We start from the raw sequence: 19,903 nt of genomic DNA, 5'->3' as shown, positions 1-19,903 counted from the left end.
CTTCCATTCACTGACCCCTTTTGCTGCTGGAAAAAACAACTCAAGTCTAATCCTAACAAGGTTTCTTTTTTGTTGTTGTTTGGTTTGGTTTTGAGACGAGGTCTTGCTCTGTCGCCCAGGCTGGAGTGCAGTGGCACAATCACAGCTCCCTGCAGCCTCAGCCTCCCGGGTTCAAGGGATCCTCGTGAGTGGCTGGAGTGCAGCACCGCGCCCTGCTCCAACGGGGTTTCTGTTTCTAGGAGAACTATAGTTTTCCGTATAAAAGCAAAATTGGGAGTAGAGAGATGCCCAGACTGCTATATCCTCAAAATTAACAGGAAATCCACATTATAAATATTTCGCCAACTTCTTTATTCTCTCTATGGTTGCTTGAAGCCTGTGGAATTTAGTAACTCGAGATACAAAAGAAAAAAGACACTGGGAAGCCCAGCTAAACTGAGAGTGCCCAGGCACACGCTCCCTGGCTGCTGCTGTAGCGCCACCCGGGATCACGTGCACCACCTCACCCAGGCCACAGCTCCTACATCCGCTCAGCTTTCCCGCCATCATCCATCATCTGAGCACAGCCCGCACACACCCTCCCGATGCTGGAGACCGGCAACATTTCTGTCCCCACGTCCTGCCCTCCACCGCCCCTCACCCACCTACGCTGCCTGTCCTGCCCCCCATCCTGCCCCCCACCCACCTACGCCACCTGTCCTGCCCCCCATCCTGCCCACCACCCCTCACCCACCTACGCCACCTTTCCTGCCCCCCACCCACCTATGCCGCCTGTCCTGCCCCCCATCCTGCCCCCCACCACCCCTCACCCACCTACGCCACCTTTCCTGCCCCCCACCACCCCTCACCCGCCCTGCGCACCTTCTGCCTGCCTTCTGGGAACCACTTGATTGCCCTCTCCGAAGCTAGCTCTGCACACAGAGCAGTCACACGCGCCAGGCCCTGGTTGCATCAGGACGCCGGCCCTTTCTGACCACAGGGTCCCTCTTCGACCCTGGTCAGCTCTTTCCTCTCTCTCCCTCCCTGTGCCAGCCCTTCTCTGAATTCTGCCACTGCAGGACCTCGGCCTGACCTGGCTCCCCACCACAGCATTACCCAAGCTTGTTCTGTGCCCTTACGTCCTGTGTCCCCTGTGTCCCCAGCACAGCGCCTGGCCCATGGCAGGTGGTTTGTCAGCATGTAAGGCAGCATCTTTTCAGGTGTGGCTGTTTGCCCTCAGCCTCTCGTTTGAGACTGTGGAAGGCTTGCACTCCACCAGCGCCCACCCCAGCTGAGGCCTTCCTTAAACACAGGTCCACTGCCAGGTGATGGGAGGGGCCATCCAACAAGCTTATTATATCTTCATAGCTGAGACTCCATCTCAAAAAAAAAATATATATCCAAGCCAAACCAGTAGATATTGCTGCCTGCCCTCCACTCTGACATATGCATGTCCACCCGCAAGACTCGAGTGCAGAACGCGGGGCCTCTGCCTCCCCAGGAGGCTCTGCCCGCACACACAGGGTGAGCAGGCCCGTGCACAGCTGCTGAGGGACTTTCCAGGGCCCTGGCTCTGCATTTCCAGCTGAAATGCCGACCGAAGCTTCCTGTTGAGTGTCCACACATGGCATGTGTGGGGTCCGCGGGCACCGCATCCCCTTATCACCACATTCCCCCATCACCAATGGGAAGCCTCAGTGCACCCCGTGTCCTCCAGCGCGGAGGCACCCCCACCCGCCTCCAGGGGCAGCAGCACGTGCCTGGCCTGCAGGCAGAGGGTCGTGCCCGGTTGTTCAGGAAAGCTGAGTAATGTCTGCTCCTCTGCCCCAGGCCTACAGATTCCTGGAGGAGATGCGGCGGCGGCTTCACTTGGCCAACATGTCCTACTACGTGAGCCCGCAGGCCGTGGACGCCGTGCACCGGGGGCTGGGTCTCCCACTGCCACGCACCGTCCCCGAGCCGGTCCGCCACAACGGCATGGAGGACGCCAGGGAGCTGGACGAGGAGGTGGTGGAAGAGGCAGATGACGACCCCTGAGGGGCCTGGGCCCCAGAATCAGCGTGCTGCTGCAGAAAGGCATCTTCTGGAATTTTTTCGTCAGCTGCGGCAAAGCCAGCATTTTTGCTGGGAAAAGACATGTCTGTGTTGGAATACGCAACAGAGCTGGGCGAGAACGCAGCGGCCCGGGCCGGCAGAGGCTGTGACCCGTCTGCACCTTGCTGTGTCCCGCCTGCCTCTGGGTGCCCGGCAGCTCCACTCGATTTTTGGATTCATTCCTTTGAAGGGAGTCGGGTTCACCCTTCCATCCTATTCTCCCAGCTACACACTGTAAAGCCTGAGAAACTTCTAGAACCTCAGGAAGCTGCAGCTGGAGGGCTGGGGCACCTGCCCCCCTGCTCCCCACACATCATATCCTCCCCATACTCCTGCAGGGCCCACGGCTCCTGAGCAACAGCTGGGACACCCGGGCCTTGGCGGCTGCACCCCCTGCTAGGCTCTGCCCACCGGCCACCAACACTCCTGTAATTCCAATAAAGTAGTTTATTTTCTGAGAGCCCGTGCCCTGTCCCATCCCGCCCCACGAGCCCATCCAGGAGCCACACACCCTGCCTGGGCTGTGAGCACTATTCTCCTGGTGACACAGTGCTCAGCCCGAGGGACCTGGGACAAGAGCTGCTCTGTCCTGCTTGGTGGCTCTCAGAGGAGAACCTTGGGGGCTCTGAGCAGCAGGTACACTGTCCTCCCCTCCTGCCAGCCTGGTTCTGCCCTCACTGCAAGAGTCAACCCCGCCAGCAGCGCCCACAGCCCCAGCCCCACGTCCAGGCTGCCATGTCCCGGCGGGCAGTGCCCAGGCCCAGTGTATTTTTAGCAGACTGGCTGCACTATAAATAGCCGCAGGCCGGGCCTTCCTGCATCTGCACTCTCCGTACCGGATGCGGCCGCAGACCTGGCCTCGCTACAAAGCCTGGCTCTGCTGCTCCAGGCTGCTGCTCAGCCGCCTTCCTTGCTGTCGGCGGGGGTGGTCCTGGGGAGGCCTCCAGGGACTAGGGAGACGCGGGTGGGAGGAGCCTGTTCTTGAGTCTCTGCAGAAGCAGCAGGGCCCTCAGTGCCAGCGTCCTGCAGTCCTCGTCCGGGTCTTTCTCGGCCACGTCTGCCAGACGAGAGTGACAAGCAAAGCTGAGGCAGCATGGAGGGCGTATTCTCCCTCCTCCTGTCTTCAGTCTGCCTGAACCAGCCCCGCCAGGCCTGACTCCATGGAAGAAAGGGGGCTCGGGTCTGCAGTGACCCCGGACTCTCCCCAAGGCCTTGGGGCCTGCATGCCACAGGCTCTGTGCAGGCAGCACTGTACATGGAGGGCTGCCCTGAGCCACGGGACAGGCAGCCATGGGAAGGGGGCCTGGGGTGGGGCACACAACCCGGGAACACCAGAACACCAGCAGGGCCTGCTCCTTGCTGGACGGCAGACAAGGGCTGTGGTCGGAGGTGGAAGACCCTAGGAATCCGGGTGGTGGGCGTGCCACCCGCCTGTGGGGAGGCCTCTTGGGTGTCTGGGACCGCACACTGCCAGAGCTCTTGGCTGCCCGCAGTGCTGGGACCCTCACCAAGGCCTCCTGCAGCCTGGGGCCCCGGGGAGCCTTGGGGGGGCTCTGCTGGCCACAGCTCCTCCCCAGATTGGGCTAGAATCGCAGGGTGAGGAGGCACCTGTAGACCCTTGTGGGAGGTGCCTGTGAAAGGAGAACACCCTGTCGGGACCCCGCCAGCCGAGTGGAAAGGGATCGGCTGAGGGACAGGGCCCCCCTGCTCCTCCTGGTGCTTCAGGCCCCCAAGGCCCCCAGATGATGACGTTGCAGGTACCCAGTCTCTGGGGAAGGAGGTGGGCCAGGAACTGCAGGGAATGTGCCCGCCCACCCAGCCCCGTCAGTGGCTCCACTGGCCAAAGGGGAACCTCTCCTCCTCCAGGCAGGGCGAGTGGGCGACAGCATGCTGAGGAGGGGTTGGGCAGCAGCTCCAAGGGACTGGTGTCTGGGGGGCCTCACCCCCCTTGAAAGAAGCAAAGCCCAGCACAGCACTCCCCACACTTTGGGCCCAGGACCCTCCAGCTGCTCCGTGGGAAGACATTCACAGCCACCCTGAGCACAGGTCCTGGGAAGGGACAGGGCAGAGCTGGGCCTGCCCTTCCCGTGTCCATCGGTACCGTGCCCTGCTCTTCAGCCCGTCCCCGGGGACTCGTTGGCTCCACTCCCCATGGGAAACACCCGTTCACACCCAGCAGGCTGGCACTGCGCCCAGGTGGGGAGAGGGGAGATGGCTGGGGCAGAAGAGGCACACAGCCCAGCCCCACAGGAAAGGAAAGGTGACCTCACCAAAAGCATCCCCCAGCATGCCCCAGCACAGAGGTCTGAGCACAAGTCCCTGGGAAGGACCCGTATCACCCGGGACCCTCCTGACAAACGTGGAAACTGAGGCGGTATCCATGAAGCCACCTTAAGGGCCCCACAAACCAACCACTGGACCACAAAGGCCAGCAAACAACAAAAGGTGCTGGGACTGGCCAGGCGCGGTGGCTCACGCCTGTAATCCCAGCACTCTGGGAGGCTGAGGCGGGTGGATCACGAGGTCAGGAGATTGAGACCATCCTGACCAACATGGCGAAATCCCGTCTCTACTAAAAATACAAAAATTGGCTGGGCGCAGTGGTGGGCACCTGTAATCCCAGCTACTCAGGAAGCTGAGGCGGGAGAATTGCTTGAACCCAGGAGGCGGATGTTGCAGTGAGCCAAGATTGTGCCACGGCACTCCAGCCTGGGCGACAGAGCAAGACTCTGTCTAAAAAACAAACAAAAAAAAAGTTGCCAGGACTGCACCGGCCGGAGGGGCCCAGGGAGGCGGGCGGGCGGGGTCACAGAGGGACCCCAACAGGGTCCAGGATCAGGACCAAAGGAGGGAAACGGCCAGTGCTGGGGTGGCTGCACCTCCGGCCTGCACACTCTGCCTGTGTGGGTCCCAAGGAGTCACGGCAGCCTGGCCTGCAGGAGCTGCCACACACACACACACACACACACGCACACACGCACACCCCGGGCCGACACACATCACACACACACACACACACACACCCCGGGCCGACACACATCACACACACACACACACACGCACACCCTGGGCCGACACACATCTCACACACACACACACACACACCCCGGGCCGACACTCACCCGCCAGCCAGGACCGGGCTTCCAGCAGCTCGTCCGTCAGGTCCTCCAGCAGGCGCGCAGCAGGCACGCTGAGCAGGACGGAGGAGATGGCTGACAACAGCCCCTGGCGCACGTAGCTGCCGGCAAGAAGGCGGGGGCTGAGCTCGGCAGGGACCACACCCCAGACCTCCCACTCCCCTCAGTGTGGCAGACCACCCACGCTGCGGCCCTGCCTGGCACACTTCCTATTTGGGAAGTACCAGGCCAGGCTGCCTGTCAGCCACCTCGAGGCTCCACGGGGCCCCCACAATAAGACCCCTGTGTCTGCCTGCACCCCTGGCCTGGCCCAGCCCCACAGGCCACTCACGCATCGACGTGGAAGCGAAGGGCCCACACGAATTCCAGCAGGGCCTTGCCCATGGCCACAGCCACCTGGACACCAGCAGAGGGACAGTCAGTGGGGTCCCGACGCCGTCCCCACATCCCAGCACCCATGGGCGGCTTCCGCTGCTGGGCAGCAGCAGGGACAGGGCCTGCCTGACAGCCGAGGGGATGCTCCCGCTGCCCGGGGGCCCACACAGGCAGCCCCTCCCTCAGACACCCATCCCTGGGCGCAGGTGAGGCTGAGGAGCGCTCCTGATCCACAGGCAGCACAGGCCGGCGCCCGGCGACCTCTCCCGGCTCACCGTGGTGTTAACAGCCAGGCACATCAGGGCCCCTAAGGTGTGCGCCAGCCTTCCGAGAACCAGCTGGTCTTCTCCCAAGAGGTCGAAGGTCACCAGAGGCCTAGAGCACAGGATGGAGCCCAAGGTGCAGCGGGTGCCTCAGGGCCAGGTCCCCAACCTCCTGGGCCACCGTGGGAGACCGAGGGAGCCCCACACAGCCCCTCCTCCCGTGCCCACCGCCCTGCCTGCACCGAGATCATAGGAGCAGACATTTCCGGGTACCCACTCCCCCTGCAGGGCTGTCTGGCACAAGTCCACCTGGGCCAGGAGTTCCCAACGCCGAGACCCCCACCCCTGCCGCAGCACAACCCAGGCCCCACACTTCTCTGCCATCTCGAGAGCCTCACGCCCTGAACGTGGGGGCCAGTGCAGCGCCGGCTGAGGCAGGAGGAGGCGAGCAGGGCCCAGCAGGTGATGGCGTCGGGCACGTGCGGGCGGCACTGCCAGCCATGCCACAAGCCCAGCATCGGAGCAGATGCCTGGTGCCTCATGGCAAAGCTCAACCACAGAGGAACCTTGTGGGACGCTCCCTGCCACTTAACACAGGCTTACAAAAAGCCACAGCAAAGCACGACCCTGTTCACACCCAAACCCACTCAGATCCCAGCCCGAACTTCTTGGCCACAGTGGTACGTCCAGGGTCCCTGTCCCCCACGTCCACAGGCCCACGGAAAACCCACTCACCTGTCAAAGCGCTGAAGGAGGGGGAAGAAGAAGTGGCCGGCCACGGAGCTGAATCTGCTGGGGCTGCCTGCCGGGCCCTGCCTCGGGCCACCCTGCCAGACACAACTACAGCGATCACGGAGGTGCAGGCTTGGGCAGCGGGCACGGCACCCCCAGCCCGAGAGGATCCCACAAAGCAGCGTGGACCGCAGCCTCGCCTTGCCTCCCTGGGCTACTCTTCCGGCCCCGCCCAGCTCCCAGGCCCCATGGGGTTGGTGACGGGACTCAGGCTCCGCGGCCAATGCCTGGACAGCAGACCAGGCGTTCCCGAACTTGCAGGCAGGACATTGCTGGAGGAGCGTCCTGGGGAGGCCGCCCTGGGCACTGCAGGATGCCTCCGTGGCCTCCAACCCTCCCCCAGTGACAACCAAAAACATCTCCAGACGCCCCTAAACATCCTCGGGTGGAGCAACACCACCCCTGGCCTAGATGGGCTCTGAGGACAGAGCACCACCAGGACACCTGTCACTTAGCATGTCCCCAAGCCCAGTCTGGGTCTCCTACAGCCAAGATCCAGTTCCTCGGTGCAAACCATGGACCCTGCCTTTCAGGAATCCCGGCAAAGGCACCATCCCCAGCGAATGTGGCCGCCCCTCGCTGCAGACAGCGCCTGGAGGTGTCTGACCGCCCTTCCCACCCACCCACGGTCCCCATGCCCGTGAGGAGCTGACCAGGCGCCACTAACCTTGGAGAGCCGCCGGGTCTTGCTTCTGATCCGCTCCTCCACCACCACCCGCCAGTCGGACGCCACGGCACTGCCAGGCTGACAGACGGCTGCCTCTGGCAGGCACGGGGTGTTGGGACTTGGGGAGCCAGGTTGGGGAGTCCTCCCGAGGCACCCAGGCCTAGACAGCTCCTGGGCGGCCAGAGTCAGCACCTGGAGGGAGACAGGCCCAGGGCCGTCGCCACTGCTCCAGGGAAGAACATTTCCCAAGAGTCAAGTCATCAGCCAAAGCCCCAGAAACGGGCCCGGGGGCCCTCCCAGCCTGGGAGAAGGTGTTCTGGGAACAAGGAGAAAAGTCACTTCCCCGTAGCTCACAGCGATCGCGCCTTGGTAGGCGGGAAGGTGGGGAAGGTGGGCACCGTGCTCCAGGAGATGAGAACACGCCCAGGGCCGAGCGCAGCCTCATCCTAAAGCCACGCAGTCCCGCCACGCCAGAGCCACATGCCCTTCTCCCAGGAAGTCGGCCTCACAGCAAAAGCAGCGCTGCAGCGGCACGTGCCACGGGCGGGGGGACCTCAGAACATTGCGGAGAAGGCACCAAGGACCCATGTGCGCCTCCATCTCTAGGACACCTTCTCAACAGGCCAGCGCCAGACCGGAGGCTCCCAGGCTGGGAGGGTCGGGGCGACTGCTGACGGGGATGGGGTTTCCCTCTGGGGTGATGAGGACGCTCTGGGACTAGACAGAGGAGGTGGCTGCGTGACACTGCGGATGTTCCGAACGCCACCCAAGTGTGCACCTTAGAACCAGTTACGGCCGAGGTGGGCGGATCACGAGGTCAGCAGATCGAGACCATCCTGGCTAACACAGTGAAACCCCGTCTCTACTAAAAATACACAAAATTAGCCGGGCGTGGTGGCGGGCGCCTGTAGTCCCAGCTACTCGGGAGGCTGAGGCAGGAGAATGGCGTGAACCCCAGAGGCGGAGGTTGCAGTGAGTCAAGATCGCGCCACTGCACTCCAGCCTGGGCGACAGAGCGAGACTCTGTCTCAAAAAAAAAAAAAAAAAAACCAAAAACCAGTTGCGGTGAGTTGTTCTCATGTTCTCAGTCTTTTTTGCTTTATTGTGGTAAAATATATACAAGATTTACCACGTTAACCCCTCCCCTCCCTTTTTTTTTTTTTTTTTTGAGATGGAGTCTCGCTCTGTCGCCCAGTCTGGAGTGCAGTGGCGCCATCTTGACTCACCACAACCTCCGCCTCCCAGGTCCAAGCAATTCTCCTGCCTCAGTCTCCCACGTAACTGGGACTACAGGCATGCACCACCATGCCCAGCTAATTTTTTGTGTTTTTAGTAGAAACAGGGTTTCACCATGTTGGTGAGGTTGGTCTTGAACTCCTGACCTCATGATCCGCCCGGCTTAGCCTCCCAAAGTGCTGGGATTACAGGCGTGAGCCGCCGTGGCCGGCTGCTTTTTTTTTTTTTTTTTTTTTTCTAAAGAGACAGAGTCTTGCTCTCTTGCCCAGGCTGCAGGGCAGTGGTGCCATCACGGCTCACGACAGCCTCAACCTCTGGGCTCAAGCCATCCTCCTGCCTCAGCCTCAAGAGTAGCAGGGACCACAGGCGCCACCACTCCCGGCTAATTTTCTTCTGGTGGAGATGACAGGGTCTTGCTATGTTGACCAGGTTGATCTCAAACTCCCGGGCTTGAGCAATCCTCCCACTTTTGTCTCCCACAGCACTGGGATGACAGGCATGAGCCGCCGCGCCCAGCCCGTTTTCCCCATCTTTAAGTGTACAGTTCCGTGGCATTAATAAGTACGTTCATGATGGGCAACCATCACCTCCGCCCTCGCCAGAACTCTTTTGCCTTCCCAAGCTGAAACTGTCCCCGTGAAACCCTCACTCCATATCCCCTCCCCAAGCCCCTGCAGCCCCGTCCGCTCTCCGTGAACTAGCTCCTCTGGACGGCTCGCTTAAGTGAAATCGAACGATATACAGGCCCTGGGGCTGCTTTAACTAAATGTTCTCAAGGCTCATCGTGTGGCAGTGCGTATCAGAATCGAATTATCTTTGAGACAGTGTCTCCCTCTCTCACCCACACGGGAGTGCGGTGGTGCAAACAGCTCCACTGCAGCCTCCACCTCCTGGGTTCGAGGGATCCTCCCACTCCAGCCTCCCGAGTAACTGGGACCACAGTCGCCCGCCACCACACTTGGCTAATAGAGGTGGAGTCTCATTGTGGTGCCCAAGCAGGTCTCGAACTCCTGGGCTCCAGCGATCCTCCCGCCTCAGCCTTCCAGTGCTGGGATTCAAATTTTTCTTTTTCATTGCTAAATAATATTCCCTCACCTGCGCAGTACACATTTTATCCTAAAGCGGTGAATTTTATGGCGTGTGAATTATATCAGTAAAGCTGTTATTTTAAACAAACAAAACTCTCTGCCCCGGGAGCCCTGACTCCCCCACTGCTGAGTCCTGCCGGGTCACACACTCACGAAGGCAGTGGACAGGCCTGCACGAGCCCTTGGGGCCCAGCAACAAGGAGACCCAGGTTTTGCCAGCCCCACCTTAGGGCAGCTTGGGCCGGACCAGGGGGACTGAGGCCCAGGAGGCACTTACGTCCAGGATGTCCATGCGCTGCCGGAGGCTGTAGTTGAGGGCATAGAACTGCGAGGTCAGATAGTCGGCCACCTGAGGACACAGGGGAGAGGCTGCTGTGGTCCGGGACCTGAGGGCCACCCGGGGCGACCTCCGGGCACCTCACAGCCAGCTCCAGCACAGGACCGAGCCTCAGGCACCGCAGCTCCCAATGCTTCCCGCTGTGCCTGCACTGGCCAGGGCCACGGGTGCGGGAACTCACCGGGGCCGGGTCTGTGACCGTGACGGCCACCAGGGCTCTCTGGCGCAGCCCTGCAAATCCCACCACACAGGTCTTCTCCTCCAGATGCAGAAGCACCTTGGCCAGCTCCACGCTCACCTGCACGCAGGGGTTAGGGCTGGGAAACCTGTCAGACCCAGCCGCCCGCCCTGAGGCCTCACCGAGGCTCACAGGGCCTGAGCCACCCACCCCAGCAGAGGCCACAGGCCGTAGGCCCCCCGGGAGAGGCAGCAGCCCTGTCACACACGGGAGCCATATGTCACCCTCAGTGGCCAGGACACAGATGGCATTGGGGGAGCTACCGTCTTGGGCCTCCCCACCCACTCCCGCCCCCCACTCACCTCCCGAGTGGCTGTGGGGCTTCTGTAGACCAGGCCCTCAAGGGCCCGCAGGGCCGCCTCCCAGCGCTCTATGTCCTCAGACGTGGTCAGGGCTGCACAGAACCCAGAGTGGCCTCGGTCAGCCTCAGCCCTGACCCTGAACCCATGAGAGCCAGCAGCACGGTCGGCACCCCGGGCCCAGGGCTTCCTGGTGGCCCCTTGAGGCAGAACCAGGCTGTGAGCGAGACCCATACCCAGCCCAGCAAGGCCCTCCAGGGGCCCGTGCCCACCTTCCACGCAGTCCCGGACGTAGGCAGGAGCCTTGCTGCTCTTCAGCTCTCTGTCCCCCGACATGTCGTAGGGGACAAACTCATCATCGCTGTAGGAGAGCAAAGCAGACATGAACAGCCCATGGCCTGTGACAGGAAGTGCCCAACGGCAGAGCCAGCCCCTCTCTCCTCCCCAAGATGCGGAGCTCACGCCTCGGCCCCTGCGCCTACAGTGGAGCTGGGAGCTGTGGGCCCTCACATGAGGACGAAAGAGAAGAAGCACGGAGCAGGCAGGGAGCCCCCCATGGGGCCGCAGCTTGGAGTGTGAGGGGTTCACCTCCCGGCCTCCTGCACGCTGCCCACTGGGGTGGCAGAGCCCCTACCTGTCCAGGTCCGAGTCAGAGCCCGCCAGCTGTGCTTGGGGGACACCGCCATCCACGATCTCTGCGGGGGTCTCTGCAGGGGGCTCTGCCGTGGCTGGAACGAGGGACGTGCTTTAAGGAAACAAGGAACAAAAATCCTTTAGAGGCCCCTCGAGCCTCTGGTCTCAGGACTCACAGGACAGAAAGAAAGGGTTTCCCCCCTCCCATCCCGGCGGCGGAATCCAGAGCAGTAAGATGTGCACGCGGTGGGGTCCCGGGGGGCAGAGACCCTCACCCCGCCTCCGAGGCGCCGTCACCCGCAGGCTGGGGGGAGGCCAAGGCCAGCAGCTCGAGGCTCAGTTCATCCTCTTCGTACTACAGCAGGGGAGCAGGCTCAGCGGCATCCGCCAGGCTGCAGCGCCCCTCCCCGAGACGGAGCCACGGGAGCCACTCCCCACTGCGGCCTCCCTCCCAGCCCGGTCTCACTCAGTGGCTGGGCCCTGGATAGCCAGGTGTCTTTTTAAAAGCGACTTTCTAAGATTCCACCTCAGGCCAAGGGTAGCACTGGGAGTGCTCAAAGCTGGGGGGCCGTGGCCCCTCTCGAAGGAGCTGGGCCTCCCCCAAGGCCAATGCCCCAGAGAGATCCCAGGTTCTCAGCAGATAAGAGGACAGGCCGTCACCTCCACAGCCTGAGGCAGACAGGGCTCCTCCACGGCCAGGCAGCCGCCCACACCGGGCAGCAGGCAGCAGAGAGGCTGACACCCACGGCCACCGACCCAGAGCGACCTGGCTGCCCTGCAGCCCCGGCCGGACAAACCGCAGGGGGTGGCCCCCTTAACCCCAGCCTCCCTCGGGCCCCCGTCTAGAGAGAGTCTGTGAGCATGTCCAGGCAATCCTTCTGGGGGTCCTGTGCTCACCCGACCCTGTGTGGCCCCAGGAGCTCAGGGCTGAGAACCTGCCACAGCTTCCAGCCTCAGCCCTGCGAGAAGTCCACACGGACGCTCTGCAAGTCTGGACCCCAGGAAGAGGCGGTGACCCTGGGGCTGGAGAGGCAGCCGCTCGGGAGACCCGGGCCAGCCACACGGGGACGTGGAGCGGATGGCCCGCTCACCTGGAATTTCAGGGGAGGCCCCTCGGGGTGGATCCGGGCACTAACGACCTCTGCCACGATCATGCCCAGGCGTCGCACGGGGGGCAGGCTACTGTCCAGGCGGCACTTCACGCCCGCCATCATGCTGGCCAGCAGTTCTGCAAGCACCGGACAGGCCCCCTGAGCACCTCGGGGCGCCCGAGGCCGGGGGGAGCCCAAACCACCCGCTCACCATCCCGGCTGTCCCGCAGTTCCGGCTCCCCGAGGTGCGCCAGGCAGATGAGGACGGCCTTGCTGACGTGGCGCTGCTGAGGCAGGGGAGTGTGGCGGATGGCACTGCTGCTGCCCCACGTCTCCAACAGCTCCTTCAGCACCTGCAGGTGGCATGGCCCAGGACTGCGTGGGGCTCGGGGCCAGCCTGTCCCCGCCAGGCCCACAGCCACTCTGAGGGAGCTCCGCCCCAGCCCAGCCAGCCTCACCCTGCCGCCCAAAAGGTGAGCCCCGCACGGCTCTTCTCCCAGGGCCTCGCAGGGACGGAGAGCCAGGAGGCACGTACCTGCAGCAGGAGCGGGCGCCGCTGGCTGTCCATGGCCAGATGGCCCAGCAGGCTCTGCAGCATGGGCGTCTGCAACAAAAGCACATGCCTGTCCACCGGGCTGAGGCCGCCGCCTGGCCAGCCCGGGGCTCCCAAGGCCAAGAGCCATGCCAGGACTGGGACCAGACTGAGGGCAGCAGACGGACAAGCATGGGGGCAGCCACTGCCTCCTGGAATGCGGGACCCCTCCCCTCCCGCAGAAGCTGCCCCCTGGGCTCAAGCGACCCACCCGCCTCTATTCCTTTGAACTGAACGTGATAAAATGGTTCCATATAAAAACGTAGGATGCAGCTGCTGCCGTGCTGGGGCAGGGCCTCGCCATCTTAAGTTCTCGTGTGAGCAGAGGAGGAGGGTGAAGCAAGATGTGGCCGGGAGTCAGGGGACCCGGCTCACCCACTCCGGGCTCAGGGGACCTGGCTCATCCCCTCCGGGCTCAGGGGACCTGGCTCATCCCCTCCGGGCTCAGGGGACCTGGCTCATCCCCTCCGGGCTCCAGGCCATGGGGACGGGAGTCATAAGTCCCAGAAATGCACGACCTCCTCTGTGTCCTCACCTATCCCCCACCCACCCCACCCCACCCCCTCAGGCCCCTGGCACAGAACGCAGCTAGGGCAGGTGGCTTCCCGGGAGTCTAGAAGATTGAGACATGAGAAGCCCTCACTCAGAGCCGTCACAGCAGGGCCTGTCATCAGGGCAGGGAGGCACCCACCGCCTCGCCAACTCCTGCCAGCCACTGCCAAATCACAGGCAGGGTCTCCCAGGCAGCAGACACCGCTCCGACCCCATGTTTTGCAGCCATTCTTGCTGTGATGGGGCAGCCAGCAGCCTGCACCCTCCGTGGCGTCCTCACCGTGAGCCGGGACTGTAAGAACAGAAGCTTCCGGGTCATCACAAACTGGGCCTTCTTGTTCTTCACCACCAGGTTCCCCAGCAGTCTCGAAAGGACCTCAGGCCTGCAAGACAGAGTCAGGGGCCAGAGCTGCAAGCCGGCCTGGAGACAGGGAGGAGCGAGAGCGTGAACTCCGATGCCCACAGACGGCGGCCTGACTCCCGGCCTGCCAATTCCTAGCCACGAGCCTCTGGTTCCATCCTCCGACTGCCTGAGCTGGGCCTTCATCCTCCCTTCTCTGGGGCATAAATGCCACAACCCAGAGAGCGCATGCACCGCAGCCCGGGCGGAGGCGGGTCCACCCCCGACAGCCTCCTTCCCTGCACCTCAGCCCGGGCGGAGGCGGGTCCACCCTCGAAGGCCTCCTTTGACAGTGCCAAAAAAAATGTATTTACAAAAACACGCAGCGGGCCAAATTTTGTCCAAGTAGCCTGTAGGCCCCTGGTCTAGACTGAAAGAGTCCTCCCAGTGAGAGGTTATGGGTCTCCAGAAAGAGCCCCACAAGTCTCTCCAGCCAGTGTGGAAACAGATATGGCTGGATTTCTCCCTCACTTATCACTTAAAATTCCACACAAAGGAATAACGGTTAAAAAAACATTTGGGAGGCCAAGGCAGGAGGATCACTTAAGGCCAGGAGTTTGAGACCAGCCCAGGCAACAAAGTGAGCCCTGTCGCTACAAAAAATTTAAAAATTAGCTGGGTATGATAGCGCGCACCTGTGTTCCCGCTACTCAGGAGGCTGAGGTGGGAAGATCGCTGGAGCCCAGGAGGTCGAGGCTGCAGTGAGCTATAATCACACCACTGCACTGCAGCCTGGGAGACAGAGCAAGATCCTGTCTCTAAAAACAATCCCCCCCAACACCACCACCAAAACAAACTATAAAATAGAATGTGATTATATGATTATATAGTTCACAGAGAAAAGAATACAAATGCCTTAAACACACACACCCTCACCCAGAATCAAGAATGCAAAGTCAGCCGGGTGCAGGGGCTCACGCCTATAATCCCAACACTTTGGGAAGCCGAGGTGGGTGGATTGCTTGAGGCCAGGAGTTCAACACCAGCCTGGCCAACATGGCAAAACCCCGTCTATACTAAAAATACAAAAATTAGCCGGGTGTGGTGGCGGGCGCCTGTAGTCCTAGCTACTCAGGAGACTGAGGCAGGAGAATCACTTGAACCCAGGAGACGGAGGTTGCAGTGAGCCGACTGCACCGTTGCAGTCCAGCCTGGGTGACAGAGCAAGACTCCAACTCAAAAAGAAAAAAAAAAAAGAGGAGGAAACACTTTGGGCAGAGACAGGTATGTCCTTGCACACGTTGAAGGGAGGGGAGACGTCTGAGGCAGGCGAGCTGGCAGGGTTTGTGGGGGTAAATGGCCGGCAGTCCTGCTTCCAGAAATGCAACCTTGATTCTCCTGCACAAAGACGTGGGGAAGTGAGTCACCGCCCATCACCATGTCAGAGCCTGGACATGGCGCACACGTGTGCGAGGGGGACCACAGGCGCAGGACGGGTGGACGGCCCAAGGTACAGGCGCCTTTACGGTGTGGGCTGTTCACAACATCGATGCTATTTCATAAGAGAAAGGGACCCTCTGATGCAGAGATCACCATCAGCACGTGCGGGAAGTGAGAGGGCACCACCCACACCCTGTGGCACCTACATGGGGGTGCCAGCTACAGCACGGCGCCCAGGAGAAGTAGCGTGAAGGAATGGCAGCCTCTGGGGGTGCAGACCCCCAGAAGCCAGTGCAGCTGGAGGAGAGCCTGGCTGCTTACCCCGGCGCGGCCTCCACCAGCCCGGTCAGCACGGCCTCCATGGCCCGGTCCGGCACGTGCTCCACCAGGCGCCAGCAGACGCGCTGGTGCAGGTAGCTGCCCTGGGTGAGCGCTGCCAGCCGGGGTACCAGCACGCCCAGGATCTCCTCTGAGGGGACAGACGGAGGACCTGAGCCTGGGGAGCTGCACCCACCTGGTGTCTGGGGCTGTGTGGGTCCAGCAAGGACAGCCCCACAGCTCCCCAGTCAGCACAGCTGAGCCCCAGATCCCACGGGCCCAGGACAGGACCGGGCAAGGGGACCCCGCAGAGGGCCAGGGTCAGGAGGGATTCTCGGCCTTCTGCAGAAGGCTGACGGGCTGTGAGGGTTGGGGCAGGACGGGCAGGAAGGCACTGCTCTACTCACGCTGCCTCCCGTGGACACAGGCTTTCCCGAGGACCTGAGACACGAAGGACACGGAGGAATCCAGGCCACCTGGGACAGAAAGGGAGGCCTGATGAGGAGGCCAGCGAGAAGGCACAAAAGAACATCTAGGTGTGGGGAGAGCTGCTCTCGGTCAGGCGGACTCCAACCGACAGCAAAACTCACTCAAAACAACGGCTGGTGCCCATCAGCCTACCCAGCAAATCTGAACAGGAGTGCGTGGAACTTGACAAGCAAATCACAATCCTTTCAAACCTTCACCCATCTTAGCCCACTTAATCGTCACGATGGTGTAGGAGGTCGGGACGGGTATGATGTTGCCAAGGAAGGAGAGAAAGCATTGATAGGGCCCGGCCAAGTTGGGTCAGCCACGCAGGGTAGGCCCGGGCCCTGAGCCGGGCATGAGACAGCCACGCAGGGTAGGCCCGGGCCCTGAGCCGGGCATGAGACAGCCACGCAGGGTAGGCCCGGGCCCTGAGCCGGGCATGAGACAGCCACGCAGGGTAGGCCCGGGCCCTGAGCCGGGCATGAGACAGCCACGCAGGGTAGGCCCGGGCCCTGAGCCGGGCATGAGACAGCCACGCAGGGTAGGCCTGGGCCCTGAGCTGGGCATGAGACCCTGGAGCAGCACCACCACCACGGCCGCCCACAGGGAAGGAGCGCGCGCCAGGGAACGGGGGGAACCAGGAGGGGCCGGGCTGTACCAGCCCCACAGAAGAGCTGGGACGCAGGGGAGCGGCAAGCACAGAGCCGCGTGGGGACCAGGACGGCCCCAGCCAACCCCGAACGCGTGAAAAAGCCGCATTCCACGTGTGTCCGAGATGTTCCCAAAGCCTCAACACATGGACCCACGCACAGCAGCAGCTGCAAGCCTAGGGCTACGTTCGGAAAAGACGGGAGGGGCTCGGGAGGTTGCTGCAGGAACCCCCAGGTGAGGCGAGGGGGCTTGGGCCACACAGGCCCCACGCAGGGACTCGAGGGGCCCGGCTTCCTCCTGGGCTCTGAGGGGGCGCCGAGCTGCTCCAGGACCCCAGGGTGCCCCTGAGCGAGGGAGGGAGTTTCAGAACGAGGTCGGGGCAGCATGTGGAGGGTGGAGTCCGGACCCAGGTGCTCGACCTGCGTCTGAGCTGTCGCCTGGAGCTCGGGAAAGGCAAGAGAAGGAAGGGGTCACCCCGCAGGGAGAGGCAGACGCTCCGGGTGCTGTGCAGGCCCCGGCCCAGGCTCCTTCTCGCTAGTGAAACGCACACTCGCGGCAGCCGCCATCTGACGCCCCAGGGAAAACAGAGCGAGCACGGGCGCTCACGGGGCCCTGCAGCCCAGCAGCGGGCAAGGCCGTTCCCACAGCACCCCCTCTCCAGGGCACCGCCAGCGTCTGCCTCCAGACCTGAGAACCTCGAGATCCCCCACCTGGCCACCACAGCACAGTTGGGCCCTGGAAACCCAAGGGACTGCAGGGACAAGAGAAGCCCGCGTGGAGGGCAGCGGACTTCAGCCCACAGCGGATGAGCCCTTCCGGTCACTACTGTGCGGGACAGGGACATCCCCACCTGCCTGACGGCATCAACCAGAGACTCCAAAGTCTCCAGAGGCCGTGAGGCACCAGAGGGTGGCAGGGGACGAGGACCCAAGAAGACGGGTGGCCAAGGGGTTCCCCAAGGCAGGGCCTCACCTTGGAGAGAGTCCACAACTGCCTGCAGCACCCGGACGACCTCGTCGCCGAGCAGGCGGAAGTAGTTCTGGGGGAAGAACTCGGCCAAGTTCTCCTGCTGCAGGCGGTTGCCCAGGTGATCGGGCAGGGCCACCACCTTGCCCAGCAGCGTCTCCCGGAGCAGGATGAAGCCGGGCTGCGTCTGCTGCCGACACTGCGCCTCCATCAGCACTGCCAGCCGGCCCTCGCGCAGGAATCTGGCCAGCAGCCGCGCCATCTTCATCAGCCGGAAGCTGGGGCTGAAGATACAGGCGTGTTGGGCAGAGCTGCCAACCCCTATCCTCGGGGCCCCCTTCCTGCCACAAGGAACCAGCAGCCCGGATGACACGGGCAGCCCCAACAACATAACCAGCGTGAAGTCCAAAACCACAAGCCAGATGGGAAAATCTGTTAATCCATTCCTAAATAACTGCGATTACTGTGTGAGAGCTCTCGGGGCCCTGAGCGGCTTCCCCAACCTGGAGTCTCACTGGACACCCCTCCCCTGCTGCTGACGCGGATAACTCAGTGCTTGCTTTGATCACAGCAACCTCTGAAAACCCAGCTTCTCAAGATGCAGTGTCCTGGCAAGGACTGCAGTGTGATCTGAGGCTGAGCCTGGGAGCCGGCTGGGGCTGGGAGTCCACATGGGACACGTGTCAGTGATGACAGCTGTGCTTCCCTGGAAAACCTGGAACGTCCCCAGCTGACGGGCTGCCTCTGCCGCCTGGGATGTGAACACTCTCATCCCAGCCCTCTCTGACACAGCCGGACGGGGAGCAAGCGAGGGACTTTGTGAGACACGGCAGGTACCTCCCATCGCAAAGAAGACAGACACAGACCGCTTCTTCTGTTCAGGGGTTCAGCCAGGAGCAGGCTCTCTCTCTAGCCCCTCACAGGGACTAGAGAGGCTCTTGGTCCAGTCCTTCAAGCCACTCTCATCACTTCTGAGGCTACCGGCAACCCCAGGATGGGCCCAGCCCACTCACCCCGCAGCACCCTCGATGGTCTCCATCAACACCAGGAAGGCTTGGTCCGCCGGGCCCTCCAGGAAGAAGCTGGCCCACAGCTCCTCCAGGCGGCCGTCGGGCAGCAGCTCCAGCCAGGCCGGGCTCAGCCTGCTGGCAAGACATCTGAGGACAGGCGAGAAGTGGACCGAGGCAAACTCCTCCTTCTCCCTCGGGAGCGCTGGAGGCTCCATCTCACCGAGATACCGCTTCAGGGACTCCAGGGTGCAGAAGATGTGGCCGCCATCCTCCGAAGACGAGAGGGCATGAATGGCTTCCCGGACGGCGAGTCGAACCCCTGAGGGTGCTGGCTCCATCCTGCAGGACAGATCCGGGCGTCACGGGAAGACGACCTGTGACATGGACACAGGGCTCAGCTTGGGGCACGGAAATAATCCACACACGCTCAGGAAGCCCCTCGGTGAGCGCCCCAAGACCCCACACCCCTCACCCCTGGTCCCACCCAACCCTGTCCCGCCTCCTTCCCCTCCAGTGCCTGCCGGTTTCCACCCAGAGTTCGCTCCTCCGCTCGGACCCCAACGCTACCAGCCACTGCAGGGCTTCTCAACCCGGGCCACTGTGCCCAGGGAACATTCTCAGTTGTCTCAACCGGGAGTGCCACTGGCGCGAGAGGGAGGTGGAGGCCAGGGATGCTGGTGAGTGTTCCCCGGGCACAGCGCGGCCCCACGCGTCCTCGCACCCAAGGCGGGAAACTCGGCCCGCGGGAGCTGCCGGCCCTCCCGGCTCCCTGAGCGGTGAGGGGTGGCTCCAGTCGCCATTCCTCAGCCCCTTAGAAACCAACAGCTTACGGGGAACACGCGTTCGGGGCTAGAGGAGCCGCACGCGGACCCGCCCCCGATCCAGGCCCGGACCCCGGCCTGTACCCCGACCCCGACCGGACTCCTACCCGACCTGGACCCGACCCAACCAGACCTGGAGCCCAACCCGACCCAACCGGACCCCCGATCCCCGATCCCCCGACCCCCAACCCGACCTGGACCCGGCTCCCGGGTGACTGCAGCGCGCTCAGGCCCCGCGCGCCAACGATTCGCTGCAGCCGATTCCCCACGGCCGCTGCGGCCCCGGACGAAACGCGATCGCGGCCCAGCCGGTTGGCCCCGAGCACGAGTTCCTGGGTCCGGGCGAGGCTCCCGCGGGTTTTTTTGAGCCTCTGGGGCGGGTCTCCGCGGGCCTCTCAGCGCGAATCTGCGGAGGACGCCAGGCGGGAGGGCGCATATGCGCCTGCGCTGCGCGGGGACGAGGCGGAGCCTGGACGCGGGAGCGGGGGCGGTGGGGTGGGCGGGGCCTGACGC

At 62.9% G+C, this 19,903-nt stretch overlaps 2 protein-coding genes across 15 annotated transcripts in view; one reads left to right on the top strand and one right to left on the bottom strand.

The window, feature by feature from the left end:
• The window catches only part of IFT140 (intraflagellar transport 140), a 104,699-nt gene extending 102,166 nt beyond the window's left edge, over window positions 1-2,533 (top strand). For all 13 annotated transcript variants that reach the window (XM_055100615.2, XM_034939592.3, XM_008959752.6 and 10 more), the window contains one exon: window positions 1,810-2,533. In XM_055100615.2, coding sequence (XP_054956590.2) covers window positions 1,810-2,016 — 207 coding nt within the window. In that variant the 3' untranslated portion in view covers window positions 2,017-2,533. The remainder of the gene's footprint in view (window positions 1-1,809) is intronic.
• Window positions 2,503-19,856, bottom strand: TELO2 (telomere maintenance 2). 2 transcript variants are annotated; one of them, XM_003807616.6, is made up of 21 exons: window positions 19,585-19,856; window positions 18,573-18,943; window positions 17,566-17,843; window positions 15,879-15,947; window positions 15,475-15,622; window positions 13,654-13,756; window positions 12,765-12,833; window positions 12,441-12,582; window positions 12,230-12,366; window positions 11,414-11,493; window positions 11,140-11,250; window positions 10,778-10,866; window positions 10,509-10,600; window positions 10,150-10,266; window positions 9,909-9,980; window positions 7,308-7,499; window positions 6,584-6,675; window positions 5,861-5,960; window positions 5,542-5,606; window positions 5,196-5,311; window positions 2,503-3,130 (listed from the first exon to the last, which is right to left on the bottom strand). In XM_003807616.6, exons 2-21 carry the CDS (start codon window positions 18,905-18,907, stop codon window positions 3,024-3,026), a joined length of 2,514 nt encoding a protein of 837 aa, XP_003807664.4. In that variant the 5' UTR covers window positions 18,908-18,943; window positions 19,585-19,856; the 3' UTR covers window positions 2,503-3,023. The 2 variants fall into 2 exon arrangements, with proteins under 2 accessions (XP_003807664.4, XP_063454283.1); XM_063598213.1 differs by lacking the exon at window positions 15,475-15,622 and having other exon boundaries at window positions 19,585-19,834.
• Between the last annotated feature and the right edge of the window lie 47 nt (window positions 19,857-19,903).

This window comes from Pan paniscus, chromosome 18 (genome assembly GCF_029289425.2).
Source record: "Pan paniscus chromosome 18, NHGRI_mPanPan1-v2.0_pri, whole genome shotgun sequence".
Classification (NCBI taxonomy): Eukaryota; Metazoa; Chordata; class Mammalia; order Primates; family Hominidae; genus Pan; species Pan paniscus.
Note: the sequence above shows the minus strand (reverse complement) of the source record. Positions and strands in the feature narration are given on the sequence as shown.